At 44.5% G+C, this 20,210-nt stretch overlaps 1 protein-coding gene across 10 annotated transcripts in view; it reads right to left on the bottom strand.

Moving 5' to 3' along the window:
• The window catches only part of VWA7 (von Willebrand factor A domain containing 7), a 92,853-nt gene that overhangs the window by 46,728 nt on the left and 25,915 nt on the right, over window positions 1-20,210 (bottom strand). For 8 of the 10 annotated variants that reach the window (XM_068250383.1, XM_068250380.1, XM_068250384.1 and 5 more), the window contains exon 2: window positions 1,264-1,511. In XM_068250383.1, coding sequence (XP_068106484.1) covers window positions 1,264-1,491 — 228 coding nt within the window. In that variant the 5' untranslated portion in view covers window positions 1,492-1,511. Of the gene's footprint in view, window positions 1-1,263; window positions 1,512-7,321; window positions 7,342-9,743; window positions 9,774-20,210 lie in introns of those variants that run through there. The other 2 variants (XM_068250382.1, XM_068250387.1) reach the window with 2 other exon arrangements.

The following is a 20,210-nucleotide window of genomic DNA, read 5'->3' as shown; positions in this document are numbered from 1 at the left end:
AAGGTCCACTATCGTGAAAATCATAACATTCAAAATACATGTAAACACATACAGATAAGAAGTATGTTTCATCCAGAGTAAAATGAGTCATAAATTACTTCTCTCCTATGTTGCTGTCACTTACAGTAGGTTGTAGAAATCAGACAGAACCGACAGGTTTTGGACCAGCCCATCTCTTCATGGGGGATTCTCAGCATGGCTTTTATTCTTTATAAAGACATTCCCTGAAAGTGATTTATACAAAGATGCTGGCCAGCCTCTGTGCTCGCTGCACACTTTTTTGGCAATTGGACAAAGCAACTGCCATTCACTAAGTGCTTTTGAAAATAAACAAAACCCTGAGAATCCCCCATGAGGACATGGGCTGTCGGTTCTGTCAGATTTCTACTACCTATCGTAAGTGACAGCAACATAGGAGAAAAGTAATGTATGGCTCATTTTGCTCTGGAAGAAACATACTTATTATTTGTATATGTTTACATGTATTTAAAATGTTATGATTTTCACGATAGTGGTCCTTTAATTCCTTTGAAATAATGCAAATTACCTGGCTATCCTGCTGATCCACTGCTCCGAATATTTTAGCCAGACACTAAACAAGTATGCAGATCAGGCAGTGGTGTAGCTAAGGACCTATGGGCCCCAGTGCTGTGAGCTTTACATCCCGCCCCCCCACCCATTACTCTATGGATAACAACTGATACGCGCGCCAAAACCTGCCAAGAACAACCACATTGTCAGAGTTGCAAGGAGAGGATGGGGACCAGCTTGATAATGATTACTGCTATTCAAGTGAAGTAAAAATTACCAGCACAGGACCAATAAAGAGCTAACACTGTGGTTTAGAGAGGGTCCCTCAGGCCCATCTGGCCTAAGAGCCCCAATGCGGTCACAACCTTGGCACTGCCTATTGCTACGCCACTGAGATCAGTTGCTCTGCACAAACTGCCAGAAAACTTGGATGCCCTCAGCCTTCTCATTCTGACTGAGCAGTGTGGAGCATTTGGATTAAAATATTCAAATAAATCAATGTCAAATAATAAAAGGGAAATTCACTGTTAGGCAGGGTCACACTGAACAAATTTTTTTGCTCAACAATGTTTTTGCGTATACAGTAATAAGCATTCATCACCGGCACATAGTACAATCTTGTATAATGTACGGTATTCAGCCAGATACCTTATTTTGTACTGCACCACAGCAGATAATAGTGATAGTTGACAACAATAATAATAACGCCCAATCAGATTTTCACATGTATACCTCAAAGTCCTCCCAGCGTAGAGGTGGTCGAGTAGGATGCTTTTTCTCCAATAGGATTTGCAGGGTGATGTTAAGCACCGCCTCCTCTGTCAGGTCCTGGTGGGTATAGGAGCCCCAGGTGAAGGACAGGAATTTAGACCAGAAGTTGGGGAAGAAGGCGTGGCCTCCTGGTATGGCCACGCACCATAGAAGCGGAAAGAGGAGGAGCATGCGGAGGAAGGAGCCCATGGGTGCTACATTGAAATTGCCTGCAAAGAAAAGTAATGTATACAGCATTTTACTCTGGGAGAAAGCTACATCTTATATTATATGCACACATGTATTTTACATTTGAATTTCTTTTTCTTATAGTGGTCCTTTAACAAGCACACTATCCAATTGTAGAGAACCGGAACTATGAACACTTTTTGTAATGAGATTAGAACAATCCTAAAATGCGTACATGTAATAAAAGGCGCCTGGTAAAAAAGGCACAGGGGCTTGCCGCTAGTAGTATATCAGTAAAATTACCAATATTTAACTGCCTTAGTTGGATAGTAAAATATTGGTAATCTTTACTGATATTTTACTATGATCTAACCTAACCCTACTCTCACACAGAACCCTCCCTCTACCGATGCCCAACCCTTAACACTCCCTCTACCGATGCCTATCCCTTAAAGGGATACTTAAGTCAAAAATAAAAAGTGATTTTTACTCACCTGGGGCATCCCTCAGCCCCCTGAAGCTGTATGGTGCCCTCGATGCCTCGCTCTGATCCTCTTGTCTCTGCCCGCGTCTACTTCCGGGTTCGGCGACAGCCGCCGACAGGCTGGGAACGCGAGTGATTCTCCGCATTCCCAGCCGCTATATCACCCTCGATGCTGCTATAGCGTATATGTTGGCGGCTGTCGCCGAACCCGGAAGTAGCCGTCGGCGGAGACAGGGGGATAGGAGCGAGGCTGCGAGGGCACCATACAGCTTCAGGGGGCTGAGGGATGCCCCAGGTGAGTAAAAATAATTTTTTATTTTTGACTTAAGTATCCCTTTAACCATCCCTCTACCGATTCCAAACCCTTAACTTCCCTTCTACCAATGCCTAATGCTTAACCCCACATGCGGCCCCGAAACGTTTACACTCTTTTACTTGCCAACCCCTTGTTGGGACCCTCACAGCCTGGGGCCAATCGCACAAGGGTCATAAAATGGGTGTGGCCATCATTATTTTCACACCCATAACAATTGTAGCTACAAAAAAAACCTGATCTGAAACATGGACCCATTTATCAGAAGGAGTAAAGTAGCAGTTGGGGCCCCTTTACAGCTCTGGGCCCTCCTGTCGTAGGAACTGCTCCCCTCTGTTTACACCCCTGCCCATGGTGATGCCTAACCCTTAAACTCAAACCCCCCACTCCCGGTGACACCTAACCCTTAAAGGGGTTAAGTGGGGTTTTTCTTTTTAAAACAAAAACCAACACTTACCTGGGGCTCCTACCGGCCACCTGCAGCTGTCATGTGTCCATGCCGTCCTCTACAATCTTGCAGCTGGTTGCCGTCTAATTATTTGTCCACCTAGATGAATACAGCTGCGCGCGTCCTTGCTCCCGCTCGCGTCTCCAGGAGCTTCCTGCGCAGGCGCGGTACAAAGTTTTCTTGTACTGCACCTGCACAGAAAGCTCCTGGAGACGCGAGCGGGAGCAAGGACGTGTGCGACCATAGCCGTGCAGGCGCTGTTGTATTCATCTAGTTGGACGAATAATTAGACAGTGACCTACGGCGGGGAACGGAAGATTGTAGAGGACGGCGCGGGCACATGACAGCTGCAGGGGGCCGGTAGGAGCCCCAGGTAAGTGTCAGTTTTTGTTTTTTTTAAAAAAAAACAAAAAAAAAAAACCTTTAAGCACCAACATATTCCATGGCGCTGTGCAGAGTAAGAAACAAACATAGGGTACATAATAATAAGGAAATGATACAAACTACAGATTAGGCAGACATAGTAAATACAGTGACAAATGTAACATGATGAATAAAATGTATAACAAACTCCAAGACACAAAAGGGTGGAAGAGCCCTGCCCTTGCCAGCTTACAATCTAAAGACTCTTCCACATGTATGGTCAAGGAGTACAGTAAAAAGAAATGTCCGAGCTGCAAAAAAAATGACATCTACTTACCCGGGGCTTCCTACAGCCCCAGCAGCTGATCTGGCCCTCGCCACTGCTCTGTTCCCTCCGTTCACAATGACGACCTCGCCAGGTCGGGAACTTCTGTGCTTGCGTGAGACTTGCTGTCAATCATGTCCATGTGGTCTGGAGTTTAATGCACAGGCGCAGTAGTTCGTCATCGCGAACTAAGGGGATCCTGGGACACAGGTTGAGAGCAGAGCTGCGGGACAGGCCAGATCAGCTGCTAGGGGTTGGAGGAAGCCCCGGGTAAGTAGATGTCATTTTTTTAGCAGCTTGGACATTTCCTTTAAGTAGACAAGACAAATAACATTTATATTACACTTTTCTCCTGGTGGACTCAAAGCACTCAGTCACTAGGGCACACTCCGTAGGCAGTAGCAGAGCTTAATCATCCACAAGGTAAACCTAGACAGTTGCCTAGGGCCTGGATAGAATCTAGGGCCTGGCGGATGCTATCCCCCACCAAATCTTACTAAAAAAAAAGCAGGTGACCATTAGTGGACTTGTAGGAAAAAAAACTCCCAAGGGCCACATTTCATCTTAATTCATTTCTGGGCAGTAGCAGTGCTAGGGAGTCTTGTTCAAGTACCCCTTACTGAACAGGAAGAGCAGAGATTCAAACCAAGGTCAAATATGTCAGAGGCAGAGCCCTTCACCATCACACTATCCAGCCACTACTAGATAACTGCTACCACACACTGTGCTCCTCAGTGAAAGCGTACACACAGGATTCCAGTTTGGCAGAGGCATGCAACATCTCAGAGGTGGAGACTTGGCTCAGCTGCCACACTAGACTGTAAACACATGGCAAGCGCTGAATAAAGTACTTTATGAATGCTGACTGAGCGGGGAACAGGAGACGGCCGGTAGCAGCCAGTAAAGAGATTATAAAACAGCAATTTTACTGTCCTTGTGAAAGAACCTTTACAATTCCTACTGTTTACACATAACTCAATAAAATAATTAAAGAGACAAGTTATCACACAAAACAAACACCTTACTAATTACTATGAATAAAGAACAAATCAATAGCTATAACAGGTGAAGACAGCACTGGTTATAGTATTATACATACAACCTAGCGCTCTCCTCGTTTTCTGATATGACCCCACCCAGGCAAAGGTCCATACAACTATCACAGAGAGAAGCAGACCAGAACATATCCTACAACACACATGGTGCATGCAGCACATGCTCCATCATATATAAATTACAGCATGCTCCTGCAACAGAGGTAAGTGCTGGATCAATACTAGAATTAATATTACATAGCCTATTAACCTGTTTATGATTCCCTTGGGAAACCAGTATTGATCATTTACCACAAAATGGTTCTCATAGATACTGTGTATACTGACCGTTTATTATAGAAGAATAGCTGAACTTAACATTGGAGGCCAAGTTGCTGCCACTCTCACTGTGCAGTGTTGCAGGCTTAGATTAAAGGACCAGAGGCGTATCTAGAGGGGTGCATGCATGGCTCCTGCCATGGGCACCATGGCTGCCCCTTCCTCCCTCATGCTCCACCTTCATACTGAGGGATGCCTCTCAAGTGTTTGTACCTGCTCTTATACTGGAGGACATCTCTAACTACCTATAATGGGGGAGGGGGGCTACTTATACTGGGGAGACACCTCTTACTACATATACTGGCAGGGCATTCTAAAGTGCTGGCTACCTATATTGGGTGAACTATCTTTGGCTAACTATACTAGGGTGCTACCTCTGGTTACTTACACTTGTGGGGGGGGGGGGGGGGGCTCACTCTAGCAACCTATACTGGAGGGGCTACTTATACTGGGGAGACTTGTATCATTGCAATAAAAGAAGCTGTTAATATGGGGCAAGTTTGTGTGACCAGGGGGAGGGAGACACAATTTCAGTGTTTGCCATAGGGGCTATATTACCCAGATACGCTCCTGTAAAGGACCCCAGAACTGAAAGGAATATGGAGGCTGACATTCATACTTCCTTTGAAAGGGAACCCGAGGTGAGAGTAATATGGAGCCTGCCATATTTATTTTCTTGTAAACAATGCCAGTTGCCTGGCAGCCCTGTTGATCTTCTGGCATAAGTAGTGTTGGAGTCAAAACCCTGGAACCTGCATTTGGCTAATCCAGTAAAACTGAGTCAACTAAGTGGAGTACCTGATCTGCTGTATGCATGTTCAGGGTCTATGGCTAAAAGTATTTGAGGCAGAGGGTCAGCAGGAAAGCCAGGCAACTGGTATTGCTTAAAGGGAACCTTAACTGAACGGGGGTAAACAGTTTCAATTACCTGGGGCTATTACCAGCCCCCTGCAGCAGTCCTGTGCCCTCGGAGCCGCTCTGGAATCCTCCGGTCCCACGCTGTCACTTAGTTTCTTTTTTGACGACTAACCAGTCGGCCGTCCGCCATGCGTATTATTGGACGCATTCCCAACTGCAATTAGCGCTGTTGCAGATCGCAACGCATACAAAAATATGCGTTGCCACATATCTACACGTGTGGAATGCGGCAATGAGTATTTGTACGCGTTGCGAACCGCAACAGCGCTAATTGCATTAGGGAATGCGTCCAATAATACGCATGGCGGACGGCCGACTGGTGAGTCGTCAAAAACAAAGCTAAGTGACAGCGGGGGACCGGAGGATTCCAGAGCGGCTCCGAGGGCACAGGACTGCTGCAGGGGGCTGGTAATAGCCCCAGGTAAGGGAAACTCTATACCCCCCCCCCACCCCCCGTTCAGTTAAGGTTCCCTTTAAAAGGAAATAAATATGGCAGCCTTCATATCCATTTCGCTTCGGGTTCCCTTTAAACAATGCACATTGCCTGGCTGTCCTGTTAACCCTCAGTCTCTAATACTTTTTACCCATAGACCCTGAACAAGCATGCAGATCAGTTGCTCTGACTGAAGTCTGACTGTATTAGTCACATACTGGTTTCAGGTGCGTGATTTAGACTACTACTACTGCAGTCAGAAATCAGCTGCTACTACACCTACGCAGGAGCGCAGGCGGGAATATTGTGGCCGGCTTCTCCTCCAGGCTGCCAGCGCTGTGGATCGTGCTGGCGTAGGGAGATGGGGAAGCCTCAATGGGATCCAGAGGCATCCCCCTCCCGAGGTAAGTACCCCCAGCGGCCTAGAGTTTGTGGGCATTGGGCAAGTTCACACGGAATCTGTTGCGATGCGCACGCAATGTGTGTGTCACTCACAACACGTGATAGCACATGATAACTTATCATCATTCATTTGCAACGCAGGCGTGACGTGCGTGTTGTCTGGTAGCACACAGCTCGGCTCACGTCATTGCGATGGAATGCACCACGAAGCCACCATGCAGAAGTGAAAGCCCCGATCCTGAGATCATTGCAGTGTGTTTACAACTTGTATTAACGCCCCCTGAATGCTCCCCCCATATTGGCTTGTAGTCTTACTACACAAGCCCTAAAGGTGCCCACTAAGGCTACGTTTCCACTGTAGCGTTACATTGGTGAAAATTCGCATGTTAATTTGTACGCGTTTCATCGCATTAGTTACATATGCATAATCTGCCTAGTAACAGCTTGGTCATGACTGCTGACAACTTCCTGTAACCATGGATCTAATGCGAATTTTCGGGCAAATAACGTGAAAATTCGCATTGCCTATACAAAGCATTGTACGCGAATCGTACGCGATGTCCAAAAAAATGATACAGGACCTCAGATTTTTTCACGCGTACGAACGCGTACGAAAATTCGCATAGAGTGGAAACGGCTGCATTGACTAACATTAGTTTGAAAATCTATGCGAATTTTCTGAGCAGAAAAACTGACACAAAACGCACAAGTGGAAACCTAGCCTAAAGGTCCAATTATCTTTACTCCTGTCAGGTGATGCCTGTGCATAGAGCTCTCAGTAAATGAACATACCACAAAGGGAGATACTGGTTGTTTTGCAGTTGGTAACATCCGCAGGGCCGGCGCTACCATAGAGGCAAAGGGGGCAATTGCCCCAGGGCCCCAGAGCTTGTAGGAGCCCCCAGTGGCTACAAGAGGGAAAAAAAAATTCAAAATGATCTTATAGTTTTTGAGAAAATCGATTTTAAAGTTTCAAAGGAAAAAAAATACACATTTAAAGTGAATGTTTACCATTTTAAAAATCAAAAAGTCAGATACTTACCTAAGGAGAGGGAAGGCTTGGTCCTAATGAGCCTTCCCTCTCCTCTCCCGGTTCCCGGTCCCGCGCAGGATCCCCCGTGGCAGTATTCGACCAGTTCGGTCAAATACTGCCACTTCCGCAGCCGAAGGGAGCTTTCAGAAGCCTTCGGGAGCACTCGAGCTCCCGAAGACGGGCCGCTCCATACTACGCATGCGCGAGCGTCCTCTATGATGCACTCGCGCGTGCGTAGTATGGAGCGGCCTGTCTTCGGAAGCCCGAGTGCTCCCGAAGACCTCCGAAGTCCCTGCGGCGGCGGATGCGAACGGGGGAGCCAGCGCAGCACTGAAGGCACCAGGAGAGGAGAGGGAAGGCTCATTAGGACCGAGCCTTCCCTCTCCTTAGGTGAGTATCTGACTTTTTGATTTTTAAAATGGTACCCACTGGCTTTAAAAACCCGCTGACTTTAATGGTTAATAGCAAATCCACCTTAAATACTAGAAACCCTAAATTTGCAGGATATGTTAAGGAGATCATTGGGAATAAGAGGGAAAAAACTTTTTTTCAAAAAGACCTTATAGTTTTTGAGAAAATCGATTTTAAATTTTCGAAGGAAAAAAGTATACTTTTAAATGCGGTAAATGTCACTTTTAGTAGCAAACCTAACGGTAGTGTAATTTTACATGCATCAAAAGAAAGAGCAATACATTTCCTGACAGGGTTTCCAAACAAAGAAACACAGAACATTTATATTGCACTTTTCTTCGGGCGGATTTAAAGCGCCAGAGCTGCAGCCACTGGGACGCGCTCTATAGGCAGTAGCAGTGTTAGGGAGACTTGCCCAAGGTCTCCTACTGAATAGGTGCTGGCTTACTGAACAGGCAGAGCCGAGATTCGAACCCAGGTCTCCTGTGTCAGAGGCAGAGCCCTTAACCATTACACACTCCAGCCGCAGCTTCCAGGGGGTCTATACGCAGCCGCAGCGCTTTGGCCAGGGATCGCTATACAGCCGCAATATGGCTGCATGAAGATTTTTTTTTATGTTTAGAGTGTGAGAATTTAAAAAAAAATTATGTGGGGTCCCCCCTCCTGAAACTTTTTAACCCCTTGTCCCGCATGCAGGCTGGGATAGCCAGAATGTGGAGCTCCGACTGATTGGGGCTTCACACCCTGACTATACCAGCTGCAAAAAAAGGTCCCTTAATGCCGATTTTTGTTCCGGTGTATCTGATGGGGGGCCGCCAGGTTTATTTTGCCCTGGGGCCCCATTGTTGCTTAAACCGGCCCTGAACATCCGTTCTTTCCCACAATGCAACGAGGCTCACAGGCAAGAACTGTCAGGACTGTGGCCATGACATCACACTGTGGGAGGGGTTTCACCACAATATCAGCCATACAGACCCCTCCCCTCCCCTCCCCCTGATGATCTATTCCAGAAAAGGTAAAGCTTTTTCATCGGAAAGGGGGTATCAGCTACTGATTGGGATTAAGTTCAATCTGTTCAATCTCTTTAACGGTATCCGATCTGATAGATCATTTGGTCAATATTTCAGGAGATTGTATTGTTGATGAGGAGCACCTTCAATCTCAACAATCACAACCGTAATTAGTATATAACTAACGAATAAGGGTGCATACACACATTCAATTTTAATTGGCTAATTTTACCTCTCTGACTCCCCCTCTATGCCTAGAAGTGGCCGAGCCGAGTCTTTTGAGCAGGGCCGGGCCGAGGCAGAGGGTGGAGAGGCTCCAGCCTCAGGGCGCAGTGTAGGAGGGGGCGCAGAATTCATTCAGCTGTCATTCCTAATTGTGTATGAAGCAGAAATAAATAAGAAAAGGGAATACATAGCAGTGACTGCAGCCAGATAACTAGATATTAAGGTGTTGGGGAGGTTGTGGGCCCTGTGGCGCCTCTTAGTCTAATAGCAATCAGTGTTTGATGGCTCGGGTGACAGGGATGGAGGGGCGCACTTTGGTGTCTCAGCCTTGGGTGCTGGAGGACCTTGTCCCTGCTCTGCTTTTGAGAAGGAAAAGCATATTAATAGCACTTCAATGGTTTTTTTTAAATAATTTTACACCAAGCTACATCTTCCATAGTTCCTGAAGGAGCAGGTCTGGCATTCTTTCTATTGGGCATTACGTAATTGAGGAATAAACAGGCTTTGGGCACTTTGGCAGGCTCTATCCTTTTACCCTATAAGGCAGCAGGTATTAGTCACAGGTTTGGTCACCATTGTGTAGACTTCCTGTCTGGCAGTTATCTAGAACTGTCTATTCACCAAAACAGCCTGACACACAATAAGTTTATACTCTGTCAAAACAGCAGGGTTGCCAAGCAGCAACCAATTCACTTCCTTCTTTCATTTCAGACCTATGGAGTAATCGCAGTGCATCTCCAGTCCATGCTGTGCTCTCTGACACCAGACTACAGCTTCCATTAGGGTTGCCAACTCATACCTTTAAAGAGGAACTGTCGCAAAAATCTTAAAATTTAAAACAAATACAAATAAGAAGTTAATTTCTTCCAGAGTAAAATGAGCCATAAATGATTTTTCTCCTATGTCACTGTCACTTACAATAGGAAGTAGAAATCTGACATTTCCGACAGATTTTGGACTAGTCCATCTCTCCATAGGGGATTCTCAGCATGGCCTTTATTTTTTATAAAGACATTCCCGGAAAAAGATTTATACAAAGATGCTGACCAGCCTCCCTGCTTGCGGCACACTTTTTTGGCAATTGGACGGAGCAACTGCCATTCACTAAGTGCTTTTAAAAATAAAGAAAACCCTGAAAAAACCCCATGAGAAAATAGGCTAATCCAAAATCTGTCGGTAATGTAAGATTTCTAATACTTACTGAAAGTGACAGAAACACTTTTACTATGGAAGAAACATACTTCTTATTTGTATATGTTTACATGTATTTAAAATTTAAAGATTTTTGCGACAGAGGTCCTTTAAATACCATCACATATGAATTATACATGCCTTGTGGCTAGTTAGATGCAGTTTAGGCACTGGTTATGTGTGAGTAGCCCCAGAACCTGTATAATTCATATGTGCCGGTAATTAAAAAAAAAACAAAAAAACTATCCCATTGACTTTCATTAAAATTGCAGTAAAATCACAGCAAAATTACTGTGATCGTGTTTTTTTTTTTCAAAAAGGAGTAAGGTGTCCTTGGGTAAGATTTCCTAATGCTGCTACTGCCTGCTGAGTGCTCCTAAATGGCTGCAGTCCAAGTGCAATATAAATTGATATTTGCCTTGGATTGTCTTTATAGACAGGAAATTGTGAAGGCCATGGTCCTGACATCACACTGTGGGAGGGGTTTCACCCCAATATCAACCACACAGATGTCCCTGATGCACTATTAGGGCCCTTTTCCACTAGCAGTCACTAGCGTTCATGCTGAACGCTAGCGATTGCTGAATCGCAAAAGGTAAAAAATGACCGGCGATTTCCCGACGTTTGCGATCGCGATTTTGCTATGCTAATCACTGCATAGCAAAATCGCGGCAATAATCGCTCCGCAGCGCGATCGCGATCAGGTGAAAAATGAATCGCGGTAGTGGAAATGACCTACCGCGATTCCTATGTTAAAAGCAAACTGTAGCGATTTGAAAAATCACTAGCGGTTTGCGGTTTTGCGATTCAGCCATCGCAAACGCCGTAGTGGAAAAGGGCCCTTAGAGGAAAGGTAAAGATTTATCATGGGAAAGGTGCTATCAGCTACTGATTGGGATAACGTTCAATCCCGGGTTAAAGTTCCTATTTGACTACAGTTTGAAAGGTAAACATTACAAATGCTATTCCTTTTGAATGCAGTGAGACTTCATATACTTCTCTTTTATCCATAGAGGAACTAAAGATTGTTTTGACAACGATAAAAAAAGACAACAGTAGTCGTGTATTTGGTATGCTGTCTCTGCTTCTCCTGGGGTGTATCCAGCCCTCATCAGCTAGTTAGGGAATGGCTACTGTTTGGAATACTCTAAACCTCATAAACCGGCGGCGATATGTAGTCGTCATGTGATTTTTGCCAGAGATGTGCCACATATTTGGTTCTCTTTTATATGATCATTTGGCACTGTAAGGGTTAGCAAAAAAAGGGCAAGGGTAAATGTTCGGAAGGGACAGTGAGCCCTAAGAACATTTTGTCGTGCTGTAAAATTCCTCAGTCGGCTGTTTGGAAAAATGGAGCATGGGATGTTATTCAGGCAGCGGTAAAAGCAGTAAAGGATTCAGAAGAAATCGGGCCCTAGGCAGTTTTTGCCTACCGCTGGCGGTTACCTTGTCATCCACAAGGAAATTCTAGGCAGCTGCCTAGGGCATGGAGAAAGTTCAGGGGCCCAGTGGATTCCAGCCCCCACCAAATTTATCTAAGAAAAGCCAGGCGACCATCAGCAGAGGGCAAAAAGTGCTAAGTAAGTGCTAAGCAAGTCCTAAGTAATCTTACTTAGGACCCCATTCCATCTTAATCCTTTTCTGATGGTAGGGATGAGCGTAATGACGTAATTACGATTTCGCGAAATTTCGCGTAATTAGTGTAATTACGATTATGGCCGTAAGTACATAATCGTAATGAAGAAGGATTTCTGTAAGCGTAATTTTTCGCGTAATTTTCGCATTACAGTGGGTATTGCGAAATTACTGCGTAAGGTCATGCTCCCAAGCGGAAAAGTTGACGCATGGATCAATGTTAGGTAGCCGCCGACTTTAAGGGTTAATAGCAAAGCCCCCTTAAATGCTAAGAGCCTCAAATTTGGAGAATATATTAAGGAGATCAGAAGGAATAAGAGGAAAAAATTTTTTTCAAAAAGACCTTATAGTTTTTGAGAAAATCGATTTTAAAGTTTCAAAGGAAAAATGTATACATTTAAAAACCCGCCGACTTTAACGGTTAATAGCAAAGCCTGCTTAAAATTTAGGAACCTCAAATTCCCAGGGTATATTAAGGGGATCAGTGGGAATAAGAGGAATTTTTTTTTTTCAAAAAGACCTTATAGTTTTGAGAAAATCGATTTTTAAGTTTCAAGGGGAAAAATGTCTTTCAAAAACGGAAAATGTCAGTTTTTTTTGCACAGGTAACAATAGTGTATTATTTTCATAGATTCCCCCAACTGGGAAGAGTTTTACTTACTTCGTTCTGAGTGTGGGAAATATAAAAAAAAAACGACGTAGGGTCCCCCCTCCCAGACCTCTTTAACCCCTTGTCCCCCATGCAGGCTGGTATAGCCAGAATGCGGAGCACCGGTCGCGTGGGGCTCCGCACCCTGACTATACCAGCCCGCATGGTCCATGGATTGGGGGGTCTTGGAAGGGGAGGGGCAGCCAAGCTTTCCCCTCCCCCTCCGAGCCCTTGTCCAATCCAAGGAAAAGGGGCTCTTCTCCACCTCCGATGGGCGGTGGAGGTGGAGGCCGCGATTTCCTGGGGGGGGGGGTTCATGGTGGCATCTGGGAGTCCCCTTTAAAAAGGGGTACCCCAGATGCCCACCCCCCCTCCCAGGAGAAATGAGTATAGGGGTACTTGTACCCCTTACCCATTTCCTTTAAGAGTTAAAAGTAAATAAACACACAAACACTTAGAAAAAGTATTTTAATTGAACAAAAAACATAACCACGAAAAAAGTCCTTTAATATTCTTAATTAACCATTAATACTTACCTGTCCCTTTAAATAAATGATCCCTCGCAATAGCCTCGGAAATGTTCTATCAGTTACAATGTAACAAAGTTATTACAATGTAACAACTTTGTTACATTGTAACTACGCCGCACCCGACGTCACTCGCCGCTCAGCCGCCGCAGCAATTACACGTCCGTGCAGGTCCCGCTGTCCACCCCGCCCACATCTGTCACCCACATGTCACCCATATGTGGGTGACATGTGGGTGACATGTGGGAGAGGCGGGGAGGGCAGCGGGAGCTGGCGGGACTTAGCGTCCTGCACGGACCCGACAGAGCTCTGAGCTATATAGCTCAGAGCTCTCTAAGCATCTTTGAATTTTCAAACTTCAACTTCAAATCAGAAGGAACCCCATTGGTCTGCTAAGGACCAATGGGGCTCCTTGGAGCCCAAATTCAAAGATGCTTAGAGAGCTCTGAGCTATATAGCTCAGAGCTCTGTCGGGTCCGTGCAGGACGCTAAGTCCCGCCGGCTCCCGCTGCCCTCCCCGCCTCTCCCACATGTCACCCACATGTGGGTGACAGATGTGGGCGGGGTGGACAGCGGGAGCCGGCGGGGACTTAGCGTCCTGCAAGGACGCGTAAGTGTATGCGGCGGCTGAGCGCCGAGTGACGTCAGGTGCGGCGTAGTTGCAATGTAACAAAGTTGTTACATTGTAATAACTTTGTTACATTGTAACTGATAGAACATTTCCGAGGCTATTGCGAGGGATCATTTATTTAAAGGGACAGGTAAGTATTAATGGTTAATTAAGAATATTAAAGGACTTTTTTCGTGGTTATGTTTTTTGTTCAATTAAAATACTTTTTCTAAGTGTTTGTGTGTTTATTTACTTTTAACTCTTAAAGGAAATGGGTAAGGGGTACAAGTACCCCTATACTCATTTCTCCTGGGAGGGGGGTGGGCATCTGGGGGACCCCTTTTTAAAGGGGACTCCCAGATGCCACCATGAAACCCCCCCAGGAAATCGCGGCCTCCACCTCCACCGCCCATCGGTGGTGGAGAAGAGCCCCTTGTCCTTGGATTGGACAAGGGCTCGGAGGGGGAGGGGAAAGCTTGGCTGCCCCTCCCCTTCCGAGACCCCCCAATCCATGGACCATGCGGGCTGGTATAGTCAGGGTGCGGAGCCCCACGCGGCCGGCGCTCCGCATTCTGGCTATACCAGCCTGCATGGGGGACAAGGGGTTAAAGAGGTCTGGGAGGGGGGACCCTACGTCGTTTTTTTTTATATTTCCCACACTCAGAACGAAGTAAGTAAAACTCTTCCCACTTGGGGGAATCTATGAAAATAATACACTATTGTTACCTGTGCAAAAAAAACCTGACATTTTCCGCATTTGAAAGACATTTTTCCCCTTGAAACTTAAAAATCGATTTTCTCAAAAACTATAAGGTCTTTTTGAAAAAAAAAAATTCCTCTTATTCCCACTGATCCCCTTAATATTTGTTCAGAAGACAGCAAGCAATGGGCAGCGCTCACAGGCTGCAAGTGAAGTGAAAGCTCCAGAGATATGCCCAGCCCCTTGGGGCTAAATACACACCTTGAATACAAATCAGATGCAAATTATGTGCTAACACTAATCTAAATTCTAAAATTTGAATGCAAGCTGACACCCCTGGAGGCAGCTAGCCTGAAGTATACTTAAGTTTTGTACAGCAGAAGGAAATGGCAGCGCTTCCAAACAGACGCTGCACCTGAATTGACTACCTGCACAGGTATGCAGAGCTCAAATAAAGGGCAGGTTACACACCTTGCATTCAAAACAGGTACAGTAAAGGGGGGCGTTAGCTTCAGCATAAGTTGTGCACAAATTATCCCTAATAGACTCTCCAACGGCGGTGACGTGCCCCATAGGAGAGAAACTAACCACTAATCTAGCAGTGAAACATATAAAAAAGTGAAGCATGTTCAAACAATGAAAATTGTCCAAAAAAAAGAAAAAAAAGGTTAAAACCTCAAACTAATGTAACAGTGAAACATATTCAACAGTGAAACATATCCAACAGTGAACCCTAGCTAGTCTAAAATTAAAATCATAATCCTTACCTGGTGCAGCTAGCCATAAAATGGTATACACATTTGTTCAGAAGACAGCAAGCAATGGGCAGCGCTCACAGGCTGCAAGTGAAGTGAAAGCTCCAGAGATATGCCCAGCCCAGGGGCTGGGCATATCTCTGGAGCTTTCACTTCACTTGCAGCCTGTGAGCGCTGCCCATTGCTTGCTGTCTTCTGAACAAATGTGTATACCATTTTATGGCTAGCTGCACCAGGTAAGGATTATGATTTTAATTTTAGACTAGCTAGGGTTCACTGTTGGATATGTTTCACTGTTGAATATGTTTCACTGTTACATTAGTTTGAGGTTTTAACCTTTTTTTTCTTTTTTTTGGACAATTTTCATTGTTTGAACATGCTTCACTTTTTTATATGTTTCACTGCTAGATTAGTGGTTAGTTTCTCTCCTATGGGGCACGTCACCGCCGTTGGAGAGTCTATTAGGGATAATTTGTGCACAACTTATGCTGAAGCTAACGCCCCCCTTTACTGTACCTGTTTTGAATGCAAGGTGTGTAACCTGCCCTTTATTTGAGCTCTGCATACCTGTGCAGGTAGTCAATTCAGGTGCAGCGTCTGTTTGGAAGCGCTGCCATTTCCTTCTGCTGTACAAAACTTAAGTATACTTCAGGCTAGCTGCCTCCAGGGGTGTCAGCTTGCATTCAAATTTTAGAATTTAGATTAGTGTTAGCACATAATTTGCATCTGATTTGTATTCAAGGTGTGTATTTAGCCCCAAGGGGCTGGGCATATCTCTGGAGCTTTCACTTCACTTGCAGCCTGTGAGCGCTGCCCATTGCTTGCTGTCTTCTGAACAAATGTGTATACCATTTTATGGCTAGCTGCACCAGGTAAGGATTATGATTTTAATTTTAGACTAGCTAGGGTTCACTGTTGGATATGTTTCACTGTTGAATATGTTTCACTGTTACATTAGTTTGAGGTTTTAACCTTTTTTTTCTTTTTTTTGGACAATTTTCATTGTTTGAACATGCTTCACTTTTTTATATGTTTCACTGCTAGATTAGTGGTTAGTTTCTCTCCTATGGGGCACGTCACCGCCGTTGGAGAGTCTATTAGGGATAATTTGTGCACAACTTATGCTGAAGCTAACGCCCCCCTTTACTGTACCTGTTTTGAATGCAAGGTGTGTAACCTGCCCTTTATTTGAGCTCTGCATACCTGTGCAGGTAGTCAATTCAGGTGCAGCGTCTGTTTGGAAGCGCTGCCATTTCCTTCTGCTGTACAAAACTTAAGTATACTTCAGGCTAGCTGCCTCCAGGGGTGTCAGCTTGCATTCAAATTTTAGAATTTAGATTAGTGTTAGCACATAATTTGCATCTGATTTGTATTCAAGGTGTGTATTTAGCCCCAAGGGGCTGGGCATATCTCTGGAGCTTTCACTTCACTTGCAGCCTGTGAGCGCTGCCCATTGCTTGCTGTCTTCTGAACAAATGTGTATACCATTTTATGGCTAGCTGCACCAGGTAAGGATTATGATTTTAATTTTAGACTAGCTAGGGTTCACTGTTGGATATGTTTCACTGTTGAATATGTTTCACTGTTACATTAGTTTGAGGTTTTAACCTTTTTTTTCTTTTTTTTGGACAATTTTCATTGTTTGAACATGCTTCACTTTTTTATATGTTTCACTGCTAGATTAGTGGTTAGTTTCTCTCCTATGGGGCACGTCACCGCCGTTGGAGAGTCTATTAGGGATAATTTGTGCACAACTTATGCTGAAGCTAACGCCCCCCTTTACTGTACCTGTTTTGAATGCAAGGTGTGTAACCTGCCCTTTATTTGAGCTCTGCATACCTGTGCAGGTAGTCAATTCAGGTGCAGCGTCTGTTTGGAAGCGCTGCCATTTCCTTCTGCTGTACAAAACTTAAGTATACTTCAGGCTAGCTGCCTCCAGGGGTGTCAGCTTGCATTCAAATTTTAGAATTTAGATTAGTGTTAGCACATAATTTGCATCTGATTTGTATTCAAGGTGTGTATTTAGCCCCAAGGGGCTGGGCATATCTCTGGAGCTTTCACTTCACTTGCAGCCTGTGAGCGCTGCCCATTGCTTGCTGTCTTCTGAACAAATGTGTATACCATTTTATGGCTAGCTGCACCAGGTAAGGATTATGATTTTAATTTTAGACTAGCTAGGGTTCACTGTTGGATATGTTTCACTGTTGAATATGTTTCACTGTTACATTAGTTTGAGGTTTTAACCTTTTTTTTCTTTTTTTTGGACAATTTTCATTGTTTGAACATGCTTCACTTTTTTATATGTTTCACTGCTAGATTAGTGGTTAGTTTCTCTCCTATGGGGCACGTCACCGCCGTTGGAGAGTCTATTAGGGATAATTTGTGCACAACTTATGCTGAAGCTAACGCCCCCCTTTACTGTACCTGTTTTGAATGCAAGGTGTGTAACCTGCCCTTTATTTGAGCTCTGCATACCTGTGCAGGTAGTCAATTCAGGTGCAGCGTCTGTTTGGAAGCGCTGCCATTTCCTTCTGCTGTACAAAACTTAAGTATACTTCAGGCTAGCTGCCTCCAGGGGTGTCAGCTTGCATTCAAATTTTAGAATTTAGATTAGTGTTAGCACATAATTTGCATCTGATTTGTATTCAAGGTGTGTATTTAGCCCCAAGGGGCTGGGCATATCTCTGGAGCTTTCACTTCACTTGCAGCCTGTGAGCGCTGCCCATTGCTTGCTGTCTTCTGAACAAATGTGTATACCATTTTATGGCTAGCTGCACCAGGTAAGGATTATGATTTTAATTTTAGACTAGCTAGGGTTTACTGTTGGATATGTTTCACTGTTGAATATGTTTCACTGTTACATTAGTTTGAGGTTTTAACCTTTTTTTTCTTTTTTTTGGACAATTTTCATTGTTTGAACATGCTTCACTTTTTTATATGTTTCACTGCTAGATTAGTGGTTAGTTTCTCTCCTATGGGGCACGTCACCGCCGTTGGAGAGTCTATTAGGGATAATTTGTGCACAACTTATGCTGAAGCTAACGCCCCCCTTTACTGTACCTGTTTTGAATGCAAGGTGTGTAACCTGCCCTTTATTTGAGCTCTGCATACCTGTGCAGGTAGTCAATTCAGGTGCAGCGTCTGTTTGGAAGCGCTGCCATTTCCTTCTGCTGTACAAAACTTAAGTATACTTCAGGCTAGCTGCCTCCAGGGGTGTCAGCTTGCATTCAAATTTTAGAATTTAGATTAGTGTTAGCACATAATTTGCATCTGATTTGTATTCAAGGTGTGTATTTAGCCCCAAGGGGCTGGGCATATCTCTGGAGCTTTCACTTCACTTGCAGCCTGTGAGCGCTGCCCATTGCTTGCTGTCTTCTGAACAAATGTGTATACCATTTTATGGCTAGCTGCACCAGGTAAGGATTATGATTTTAATTTTAGACTAGCTAGGGTTCACTGTTGGATATGTTTCACTGTTGAATATGTTTCACTGTTACATTAGTTTGAGGTTTTAACCTTTTTTTTCTTTTTTTTGGACAATTTTCATTGTTTGAACATGCTTCACTTTTTTATATGTTTCACTGCTAGATTAGTGGTTAGTTTCTCTCCTATGGGGCACGTCACCGCCGTTGGAGAGTCTATTAGGGATAATTTGTGCACAACTTATGCTGAAGCTAACGCCCCCCTTTACTGTACCTGTTTTGAATGCAAGGTGTGTAACCTGCCCTTTATTTGAGCTCTGCATACCTGTGCAGGTAGTCAATTCAGGTGCAGCGTCTGTTTGGAAGCGCTGCCATTTCCTTCTGCTGTACGATCCCCTTAATATACCCTGTGAATTTGTTGTTCCTAAATTTTAAGCAGGCTTTGCTATTAACCGTTAAAGTCTGCGGGTTTTTAAATGTATACATTTTTCCTTTGAAACTTTAAAATTGATTTTCTGAAAAACTATAAGGTCTTTTTGAAAAAAAAAATGTTCCTCTTATTCCTTCTGATCTCCTTAATATATTCTCCAAATTTGAGGCTCTTAGCATTTAAGGGGGCTTTGCTATTAACCCTTAAAGTCGGCGGCTTTTTTATATTATACGGGAGCGTTATGGTTTAACGCGAAATTACGGTATGGTTTAACGCGAAATTACGGTATGAACGAAACGCGAAATTACGCGTTGAAAATTACACTTACGGTATTTTCAATTACGATTTTAATGGCAATTACGCTACCATAATTTCGCATCGTAATAGCAAATTTCGCATGCGTAATTATAGTAACGCGAAATTACGAACATTTCGGCTCAACTCTATCTGATGGTCCCCTTGCATTTTTAGTAAAAATGTGATTCCTATTGTACCAGCCTTTCAGCGATCAGCATACTTGCCTTGTACCGTTGCAACCCCAGCATCAAATCCGGCATATCTAAAAGTTAACCTCCTCCTACGCTATCCCCTAACTCCCTAATTTGGGTGCCCGATAAATAACGCCACAGGCAACCAAAATTCCCCTCAATGCCAATATTTCAATGGGCATCTACCTTGGCGCCCATTTCCTGTGGCTATTGGCAGCCGGCGGGGGGGGGGGGGTGCCAGTCGGTTGGGATGGGATGTTGGTTAAGGTTAGGCGTGAGGGGTGGGTGGTTAAGGTTAGCTGTAGAGGGGTGGTTAAGGCTAGGGAGTTTGTCCAGGGTGGGGGGGGGGGGGGTTGGAATAAATAGGGTTAAGCATCAGGAAGGGTGTCTGTGTGTGTGTGAGGGAGGGTGGATAGGATCAGGCATTGGAGGGAGGGTTCTGTGTGAGAGTAGGGTTATAGGGGTAAGTTTAACTATAGTAAAATATTGGTATTCAATACCAATATTTTACCGTCCTTCTTTACACTTTAATTGTAGAATATTGGTAAATTTATTGATATTCTACAATTGGCTTTCCCAGGTTGCCAAATTTCTA

The sequence above is a fragment of the Hyperolius riggenbachi genome, chromosome 8, assembly GCF_040937935.1.
Source record: "Hyperolius riggenbachi isolate aHypRig1 chromosome 8, aHypRig1.pri, whole genome shotgun sequence".
Lineage (NCBI taxonomy): Eukaryota > Metazoa > Chordata > Amphibia > Anura > Hyperoliidae > Hyperolius > Hyperolius riggenbachi.
Note: the sequence above shows the minus strand (reverse complement) of the source record. Positions and strands in the feature narration are given on the sequence as shown.